The sequence below is a fragment of the Gopherus flavomarginatus genome, chromosome 1, assembly GCF_025201925.1.
Source record: "Gopherus flavomarginatus isolate rGopFla2 chromosome 1, rGopFla2.mat.asm, whole genome shotgun sequence".
NCBI classification, from domain to species: domain Eukaryota; kingdom Metazoa; phylum Chordata; order Testudines; family Testudinidae; genus Gopherus; species Gopherus flavomarginatus.
The window spans coordinates 68,933,866-68,944,057 of record NC_066617.1 but is presented as its reverse complement, the minus strand read 5'-3'; the positions used below and the strand labels follow the sequence as shown (position 1 = coordinate 68,944,057).

Here is a 10,192-nt window from a genome sequence, read left to right as displayed (position 1 = left end):
CTCCACCCATGCCCAGGGGCTTTTGTGCCATACTAGTTTTGTGCAAGCAAAAAGTCTTACAGGGCGTGAGAATTAAGTACAGCTCAGTGTCAAGCTCAACCTCACTTGCACCCAGCCACAGTCTCCACTTGAAGTTGTGCTGTAGCATAACCTTGCAGGCCCTGCTTTGCAGAAAGAAAGAACCTGCAGAGCCAAAGACTTAATAAAATACGTCCTCACATTGGTATCAGAATTTCATTTTCTACAGTCACTGAGGCTAGACTGGAAAAAAGAAAATATTATGAAAACATTTCTGTCTTTAAAGAAAGGGCTATTTAAGTTGCATAAAATATCACATTGAAACGATCATCTTAAATTCTTCAGAGCTCTGAAGAGTCCAACATTATTCAAAGTGGTTACTTTAAAAGCACACGACAAGTAACTTGACTGTCAAACTGACCCCTTAACCACACAATATGATTTCTTTGCTTTCTGATGGTTTGCAAGAATCTTGCCTGAGCCACAGCATATACGCTTCGTAAGACTCCACTTCCCCAAGTTGTACCAGAATTTCCTTTCCTGCTTGTTCCCAACCACAAACAAACCATTGAAACTTTTCAGCACACCATGTAAATTTTACCTTTAAATGGGGCTGATGAGCCATCTGGAAAATTTCCAGTGCCAGGTTGAAAATGCTTTCGAGGGATCCCTCAACGGTGGCAGGGCTGGACACGTAACCGAGCATCATATTCTGTCACATGGGAGACCTAGTCATTTAAAGGAAACTTTAAACGCTAAAGTCCCACAAACCATACCTATTAATAAAACCAATGAGCATCACATCCTATCTAACACCATCTCATCTTCTAAAACTTGTGAACAATGCGTAATTCTGATGATGAGATAAAAATATTCAACACCCAGGTATAAATACCACCAGCAAGACAGATGAAGTTCACTACTCGGCTTTCTTCTAATACCAGACCTGACTGTTAGAAGGTTGACTCCCTGCTTTAGGCCTGATAGCCACATTCAGAAACTACTTCAGCATTTTTACTTCAGTGTCTCCACTGCAATGACTCCTCAGATTTATCTCTTCATCCTTCTATCTATCAGCTCTTGTTTTGGATGTTTCTTTTGTCAATCAATTCTTCCTAAAATAGAAGAAGATATAGAAAAACTCAAAGCTGACTTTGTAAGTATAACCATCTAATAATTCATTCTTCTTCCTCTCTTACTGTTAATGCTTTAGACACCAATTGGACTTCAATATTACTGAAAGTTGGCTAGAGTTTGGTTTATGACAATCAATGTAATATAGTCCTGTTACAACGTGTAGGTTTGCTTTTATAGTTAATTGTTTATTTGAATATAGTTTGATGCTAGACAATGTCTCTGTGCTATTCACCTTTGTCACCAAAACTCAGGTCCCTTCAACTGAACTAATTAAAGTAATGTAGTATTTTGAATCTATCTGGGAAAAATTAATACAACTGTTTCTGCTTCATAGTGGGGAACATTCTCCCAGTTCCCTTAGCAATCAATTACATGGAACAATGCATAATGAGAAAATCTTGTAACAGTTAGGATGCAACCTCTTGGATGATCATTAGTTTTAGGGTGATAAAGTTACATTTACCAGAGATAGGGGATTAAGTAGTAGTTAAATGTAATCAGGAACAAATGAAAATGATAGAGATGAAAGGAGATCCTTTGCTTTAGCAAATGCATCTGGTGCTTTTTTCTTGTTACATTGCTCAAAGGCGGCCCCTAGTGCTTATTCTTTAGTATTTTTGAAACATTGCTCTATTAATCCTGCTTGCATACACTGAAATTATGATGTTTGCAAAAATACTAGATCTGCAACATTAGCACTTTTCATAGAGATTGTGTAAATGTTATGTTAATAAATGTATGATCGCTTAGGAGTCAGTCAGCTGGGATTATTAATGGGAGTAAGAGCTGTAGGATGGGGTGGGCATTAATTGTTTTTTTTATATTTTAAATTCATTTCCTTAAATGAATGAAAGATGCAGAATGCTCTTGCAGCCACAGCAAAGAACTTGGGGCTAGGATCATGGGCTTCCATTTCCAGATCAGCCACTGATTTTGGGTGTTTATCTGTCAGTAGAATGAGTACAGTAATAACCATAAAGGAATGTTGTAAGGTTTGTTTAATTTTTGTCAAGTGCTTGAAGATTAAATGCAATATTGATTTTATATAAATAAAATTATTGTGATTATATGTTAGATTCCTATTATAGTATATGTGACTATGTAGGGCCAGATCCTGGGAGGTGCTGAGCACTTATTGTTTTCACTGAAGGCAAGAGTTCAAGCCCACTGCAGGTGCTCAGCACTTCTCAAAATTGACAGGAAAGCCCTGATCCAGCAAAGCACTTAAGTGTGCAGATTATCTCACTGAAGTCACTGTAATTACATTATTCAACAAACAAAAAATGAATGATTCACGTTGTATTGTTAGGATTATGTTTTATCAGGGCTAGTAAAAATAACTAAATTTCCCCTAGAAAAATATTTTTAAAGCCCTGGATTTTCTAACTCTGCAATCATTGAGCTACAGCATACAGAACACCAGTTTTCCAGCTATGCGAAATACTCTCTAGTCCACAATATCTTTGCATCCCTCAGTCTGAGAGTGGGATATCGGATTTTCCCCCAGTTTTTACAGACCTCTGATATTACAGGAGTTCTGACTCTGAAATGACAAGTTTACTAGAACTGGGCTCTTTGCAATTCACCCAAACAGGGAAGGCCTATGGGCACTACTTAAGCCAGATTCAAACCCTTAACATGGGAATCACGTGAGCAGGGATGACACAGGGGAGGGGCATATGCAGTGTCACGTGCCTTCCCCTCAGATATGCTGCTTGGCGTATACTGAGCATGCTCACACGGACAGAGCATGCTCACTAACACTGCTGAAGCCAGCTGCCCTCACTTTGCTCCCCGGCTATCGGCAGGCACGGGTCGTCTCCGCATGTGAAAATCACTCTGAATAGGCCCTTTGCACTGTAGGGTGACCAGATGTCCCGATTTTATAGGGACAGTCCTGATATTTGGGGCTTTTTCTTATATAGACTCCTGTTACCCCCCACCCCCGTCCCGATTTTTCACACTTGCTGTCTGGTCACCCTGTTGCACTGGAATCTTTACTGACACAAAATTTTCACTAAGGTAAATGAATTCCCATTCCTTCGCTAAAGTCAACGGGAGATTTTCCTAAGTACTGTGAAAGGAATGAATGAAGGGTTAGGCCCACTGATTTTGCACTGCTGGCCTTAAATCCCTCAGAAAACAAGATAAAACTAGATCAGACCATTCAAAGAACAATTTGCTGTGTCTATTGGTATTTATTTTTTAGTCGTTAATGTCAGTATCCACAAAGAGCACATAGTAACCTACACACTGTGAGTAGCTAGTTGCTTATCAGATGAACTGCAGGCGGAAAAGGTATAGGTAAGTTAACTAATGATATTTGTTGTGCAATTAACAGAATGCCAGTGGGACTTGACAGTTTAGTGAATGTAGTTGTATAATTCCTCCGAGATGAAAGACTTATAATAGCTGAAAATCCTTAAAGCAAAAATAATTCTTGTATGTATTTCACTATTACTCCCGTCCATTTCAATGGAGGGTCCTGTTTGTTTTTCGGTAAATCTTGGTGTCTCCTAAGTCATTTCTATGTTCCATTCCAGAATTCAAGTCAGTCAGATGTAGCTGAGGGAGGATCTATTTTCACAGAAAGACTGAAAAGTTGGACAGAGGTAAGCTTACATCCTTAGAACCAGATGTTGAGCACCGGTGCAGCTGCTTTGCATTGTGCTGCTTGTGCAAAGTGGCTCTCAACCCGAAGTAACTGGCCACAGGAGAATCACCTCAGAGTCTGAGATCCCTTAGTAGCTTAGAACTGACATAGTGGCTCCTATGACTTTCTGCTGCCTTCTCTGCTAGTGTAGGGGACATGGCTTGGAAAAAAGGGGGGTAGCCAGGGAGCTCCTATGTATCATTGATCACTGGGCTGCTGTAATTGCTCCTTGGGATTGCGGCAGCTGGCACAAGTTACAACAGCCCTCAGGATACTTTAGTTTATGCCAGGTGCTCAGCTCAAGGCCCAGCCAACCCAGAATCAAGGTTTTAGGCCATCTTTGCATTCCCCTGTCCTGAGTACTCTTTGATCACAGCAGAGGGCCTTCATTTTGATTTTCTACATTTTGCTGTTGATGGAAGTTCATTAAACGCTTTTATGTGCTGTATTTCTAACAGGCAACTGAAAAAAAAATCATACTCAGCCAGATCATTTCCATGTACTTGAAAATGTTTGATAATATTGGCCCAGCTACGGATAAATTGCACGTCAAGAACATACACAATGCCCTGCATACGTTGAATAACAGCCTAACTGAAAGCTTCAAAAAAGTAAAAGACCTAATGGAGTTGGCAAAACTTCCGGTAAGGATATTTCTTTTTTTCCTTTTGTTTTATGAAGGCAAAATCTAGAATTCATTCCCCTTTTGCGGCAACAGAGCCTCAGCTTCTTGACTTTCAGGACAAAGTCTAAGGCCCCTTTACTCTTTTAGGCTTTTGTCTAAGTGGATAGCTCTTTGAAATCATCCACTCAGTGTGCAGCAGCAGTCAAAAAAGCGAACAGAATGTTGGGGATCATCAAGAAAGGGATAGATAATAAGACAGAAAATATCATATTGCCTCTGTATAAATCCAAAGTACGCCCACACCTTGAATACTGCATGCAGATGTGGTCGCCCCATCTCAAAAAAGATATATTGGAATTGGAAAAGGTTCAGAAAAGGGCAACAAAAATGATTAGGGGTATAGAAGGACTTCTGTATGAGGAGAGATTAATAAGACTGGGACTTTTCATCTTGGGATGATATTATAGAGGTGTATAAAATCATGAGTGGTATAGAGAAAGTAAACAAGGAAGTATTATTTACTCCTTCTCATAATACAAAAACAAGGGGCCACCAAACAAAATTAATAGGTAGCAGGTTTAAAACAAACACAAGAAAGTATTTTTTCACGCAACGCACTGTCAACCTTTGGAACTCCTTGCCAGAGGGTGTTGTGAAGGCCAATACTATAACAGAGTTCAAAAGGGAGCTAGATAAATTCATGGAAGAAAGGTCCATCAATGGCTATTAGCCAGGATGGGCATAAATCATGTCCCTAGCCTCTGTTTGCCAGAAGCTGGGATTGGGTGACAGGGCATGGATCACTTGATGATTACCTGTTCTGTTCATTCCCTTTGGGGCATCTGCCATTGGCCACTGTCGGAAGACAGGTACTGGGCTAGATGGACCTTTGGTCTGAGCCAGTATGGCTGTTCTTATGTTCTTAAGTGTATTCACTGTGGAGAAGACAATCTAGTCATATCCTACAAGGCAATTTTTTAGTTAATGTTTTTATCTGTGTTTTTTTTAATTATGTATGTGTGCTCACAAAGTAGCTCAACTGATGCATTTTAACATCTGAAACATTTTAATCTAAAAATTAATGAATGAAAATAGAGTCAATGAGAGTAACAGACAACCTTAACCTTACGTCAGATTATTACATAGTTAATAGCCATTTGTCTCCTAAACTGGGTTGAGGAAGTAGTAATCAGTTCATAGTCAGACCTCAAGCAGGGTTAAAAGAAAGCCTCCAAAAGTGACATTCTGTATCAGATTCTACCGTTAATACCAGTTTAACTCCATTGATTTCAATTACAGCCATCAGCATATGGCTCTGCTTTAATAATTTGTCCTCCAATACCACAGTAACTCAAATGTTATCCTACTATATCATGATGAGCCGCAGAGTAGCTCAGTTGCATAGAATGCTGTTGACTTGTACCATGTCATAAAGCAGCCTGGAAATTGGACAACAAAGTTCATTAGAAGATTGCTCTTCCTTATCTGAACTGGTTGATGGATTGATGGGTTATTGCTATTCTTCATCAATGTGTTACTTTGCCCTATCACGTAATGCCCCGTATAACATCTTAGATCATAGGTTCTCAAACTTCATTGCACCGCGACCCCCTTCTGACAACAAAAATTACTACACAACTCCAGGACAGGGGTTGAAGCCTGAGCCCCACGACCCCAGATGGCGGGGGTGGGGAGTGGGCAAAGCCAAAGTCCGAGCCTGCTGCCTCAGGTGGGGGCCAAAGCCCAAGAGCTTCAGACCCAGGGTGGAGGGGCCTTAACCTGAACCCCACCACCCAGGGCTAAAGCCAAAGCTTGAGGACTTCAGCTTCAGCCCCAGGCCCCAGCAAGTCTAATGCCAGCCCCGGTGAACCCATTAAAATGGGGTCGTGACCCACTTTGGGGTCCCAACCCACAGTTTGAGAACTGCTGGCCTAGACCATAGCACATGCTAATAAAGGTACAGTACCTTTTGAAATGACCATTTCTTTTGTCTTTTGAACCAGATGAATGATAAGAAAATCCAACGCAAAGCTGTTAACGAACTTTTCCCCACCTTACAAAAACTACTACTGGACCATCCAACTACTCACATAAAGAGAAAAAGGAGCCAAAATCAGAAAAGGAAATGTAAATGTTGAAAGGCTTAGTTATACCTTTTGTTATTCTGTTTTTATATAAATCTATTTATTAATATTTAACTATTTTCAATCATTATTTATAATGAAATCTATTTTGTAGAAACACCAGCAAAGTATTTATAATTCCTACTGTTGCGTAAGAAATAATATGTCTAGAATTCCTGTTTATCTTCTATATGTTTATTAACTGGATAATGCAGAGCTGTGCAACGTTTACCTGATATTCCCTGTGAACTTCATATAAACATACCATGTAGACCCAATACTGTATTTAACAGACCTTCTGGTACTATCTTGATAGCTAAAATTAATATGGTTATGACTGATCATTTATTTAATTGGGCTGAAAAGAGGGCACTGAATCAGAAAAGCATCTCAGGAAAGCAATGAAGAATGTCCTTAAAGTTAAGCAGACACTGAAGTCCCACTCAACTCTAAGGGATTTAAGTACATGCTTTAAAATGTGCATATGTTGAAATGCTTTCCTGAACTGGGGCCTTGATGGCTGATGGATGCTAACTATTTTTTAAAATCCTGAAATTGTTAGAGGGATAAGGCAACTAAACATTGCCAGCTGTCTAACAGGAAGCGAGACTATATATTGTACATGTATTTTGTCTGAATTTTGAGCCACTGATTTTTTTAATGTTTCATCTCTGTATTAGAGAATTTAAAAGGTGGCAGATATATTTATTATATAATAAGTAGCATACAAGTACTTTATCTCAGGTGAATATGCAAATAGTTGCACTACAATATTATTTAAGACTTTGATTTTACTCAAATGAAAAATAATCCCCTTATTTCTATATTTAATAACAAAAATGTTTGAATAAAAGTATAATTTTATATTTATTCATCTTGTGTGATGGTTCTTTGTGAAAGGTTCCCAGCTTGGGAGTGGGTCCATTACTCCATATGATCCCAAGCTATGCAGTTATGCTGATATATGACAAATACGTTTTATTTCACCTTGTGTCAGAGGCTTTGTACAAATACTGATAACTTTGTTGTGCTGAAGAAGCATTACCACAGGGTAACTTAAGGCCTGATTTTTCAGAGTACGCAAGGCTCCCACTAAGAGCTGGGCACAGAAAGGTAGTTGTTTCATGGAGAAATTCGATAGTTTGAATTTTATTTGGTTCTGTTCCAATTCATACCAAACCCACAACATTTCAAATTTTTCCATGAAAAGGAACAGGCAGCCTGGGAAACATACATAGTAAACAGCAAGCATTCCAAGTACCATTGCAAGGTAATAAGTTGATTCAGAACTTCACTTTTGCCATTATTTTTGTAGTGTAACAAACTTTGGGCTAAATAGTGATTGGCCCTAGAAAAGCTGCAAAGGGTTGTGTGGAGCATGCAAAGACCTCCAACCAATTCCCCACTGCTTTCATCAGGCAAGAGACTTTGACAGTCACAGTCCTCAGATTTGGGAAGCTTAGAGACTGCTTTCCCTTGTGCCTTTGGGAGAAAGCATATTGTCTCAAAGGGACAAGGGAGGAAGTAGAGTCATGATCTTGGTCATCCACAGTGGCTCAGGGAGAAGCAAGCTGCACCACCATAAGGGATGATGCAGCCTGCGTAATCCCCCCCATACAGCAGTGAGCTACGGGGGGACAATGCTTTCCTGAGCACATACTCTTTTAGAGCTCTCCTTTCTTCCTTGCCTGTCACTCTTCTCTTCAAATATCTCTACTGCCTCCTCTTTTTCCACTCTCCCAAGCTCAAGGTTCCGGTCCTCACCTTCAAGGCCCTTCATAAATCTGCTCCTCCCTACCTATCTGCTTTGGTCTTTCTTTCCATCACTCTTTTCTCCTCCTCAGTGATGGCAGCCTGGCTTGCTTGTTTGTCCACTTCTCCCACAGCTGTTTCTGCACTTAGCTCCGCACTGTCCCCCCATGCATCAAATAACCTCCCTGAGCTAGTCCATAAAGCCACTATCCTTCAGATCTCTGCACAAGGCCCACTTCTACCATGATGCCTGCCAGAAATCAGCCAACTAATGACAGCTAAACTAAAATACCTTAAACAGAGTTGAGCCCTTACGCTCTGATAATCAGGCCTCTTTAAGGGGTCTTGAGTTGTGTGCCCAAAATCACTGGTCATTTTTCAAAATGTAGGCAGTTGTGTCTTATCTGAAATTAGAATTTTAGCTCTTCAGGATGATGTCATTCTAAGTGTTTATACAGCATCTAGCACAAAGGGGCCAATCCTAGGCATGACAATATTGTAAATTCTAATAGTGGCATATTAATTCATTGGGAATTAGTGCTATACACTCAAGTTTCAGGATCTTTTTCTATGCTATAAGCTTCTGTGGGTTTTTTTTTAAATTTTTTGGTGTTTTTTAAGAAACAAGAGCATAAGCTGCTACAGCTGGATTTGCTTCCCCGGCAGCAGGTTTTTTCATTAAGTAATCTCCCATGAAATGACACATACTCCAAATGAGAAAGAGAGACAGAGAGAGAGAGCAATGCATTGTGTATGTTAAATACATACATAGGATTCTCAGGGCTAGAGTCCAGAGCTATTTCAATGAAAATCACTTGTAATGCATACATACACGTTTGTGATGAGTACAATCGAGAACAACTGTTTCCTCCAAAACTGGTTCAAGTCTCCAGGTTTACTGAGTCACTTTGTTGTGACTATAAACCAAAGGGCATGAATTTCAGAGCTGTGGCATATGCATGATTCCAGTTGCAGTCAGTGAGAGTAACATTGATTGGAAAATATTTTTTTGCTTCACCGAGCCAGTCTGATGTCAATGAAGGTCCAACAGAACCCAGGAATGCTTTTAAACCTACTTACTTAGCTCCAGAGCAGCCTGCCTGACAAGCTGGTAAGGAACAATGAACCCAGAAGCCCAGGGAACTCAGGCTTACAGTTCCTCGTCAGCCTAGGCTTTCCAGGGGTCACAGCTCTGGGACAGGACCCCATACTGTTTTCCTCAGAGCAGGAAACCCCAGAGCTTCCATTGTCTATGGCTCTGGGGCAGCCAGACAAGAAGACTGCCCTGGAGCTGGGGCACGCTGGCTGTTCTGATAATTATAATATCCTCAGGTAGTGTCATAATTTGTCCTCGAGACTGAGATATGTCTTTGTCTATGTGAACCCTGCATTATGGACCCATGACAGAGTGTCAGGTTCTAGGACTCTGTAGGATAGAGATACAGGGCTCTTTTATGGATTCACTCAGATGTCAGGTGCTAGGAACCTACAAAAAGATAGGGGAGCTATCTCACTCACCAGATCAAGTGGCTCTTGTCACCTCCAGCCTAGAAATGAAGAAGGATGTAGTCTTACTCTCTGAGGAGGGAATTAGGGGCAGGGACAAAGATGCCCAAAAGGAAGAAACCTGGGGAACAAGCCCAGCTCAGGAGAAAATTTAGATTGAAGCACAAGTCCTTTCAATTAGAAATAAAAGCAACACCCTGGAAAATGGGTGTGGATGCTAACATAGTGTAAGCGTGCTGCACTAAGAGAGCTGTTTAGGGATCTTGCCCATTCACAGATCACTTACTTCAGAAAACCCTTGGGTACAAGTGATCATTTGATCCAAAATAACTTTGTGTTTAAAAAGAGACAAAATTATTGACTGCAATGTTTAAAATG

At 40.3% G+C, this 10,192-nt stretch overlaps 1 protein-coding gene across 1 annotated transcript; it reads left to right on the top strand.

Moving 5' to 3' along the window:
* The first annotated feature begins 1,054 nt into the window (after positions 1-1,054).
* Positions 1,055-6,571, top strand: IFNG (interferon gamma). Its single transcript, XM_050924177.1, has 4 exons — positions 1,055-1,174; positions 3,699-3,767; positions 4,267-4,452; positions 6,437-6,571. Exons 1-4 carry the CDS (start codon positions 1,055-1,057, stop codon positions 6,569-6,571), a joined length of 510 nt encoding a protein of 169 aa, XP_050780134.1.
* Positions 6,572-10,192: the final 3,621 nt, after the last annotated feature.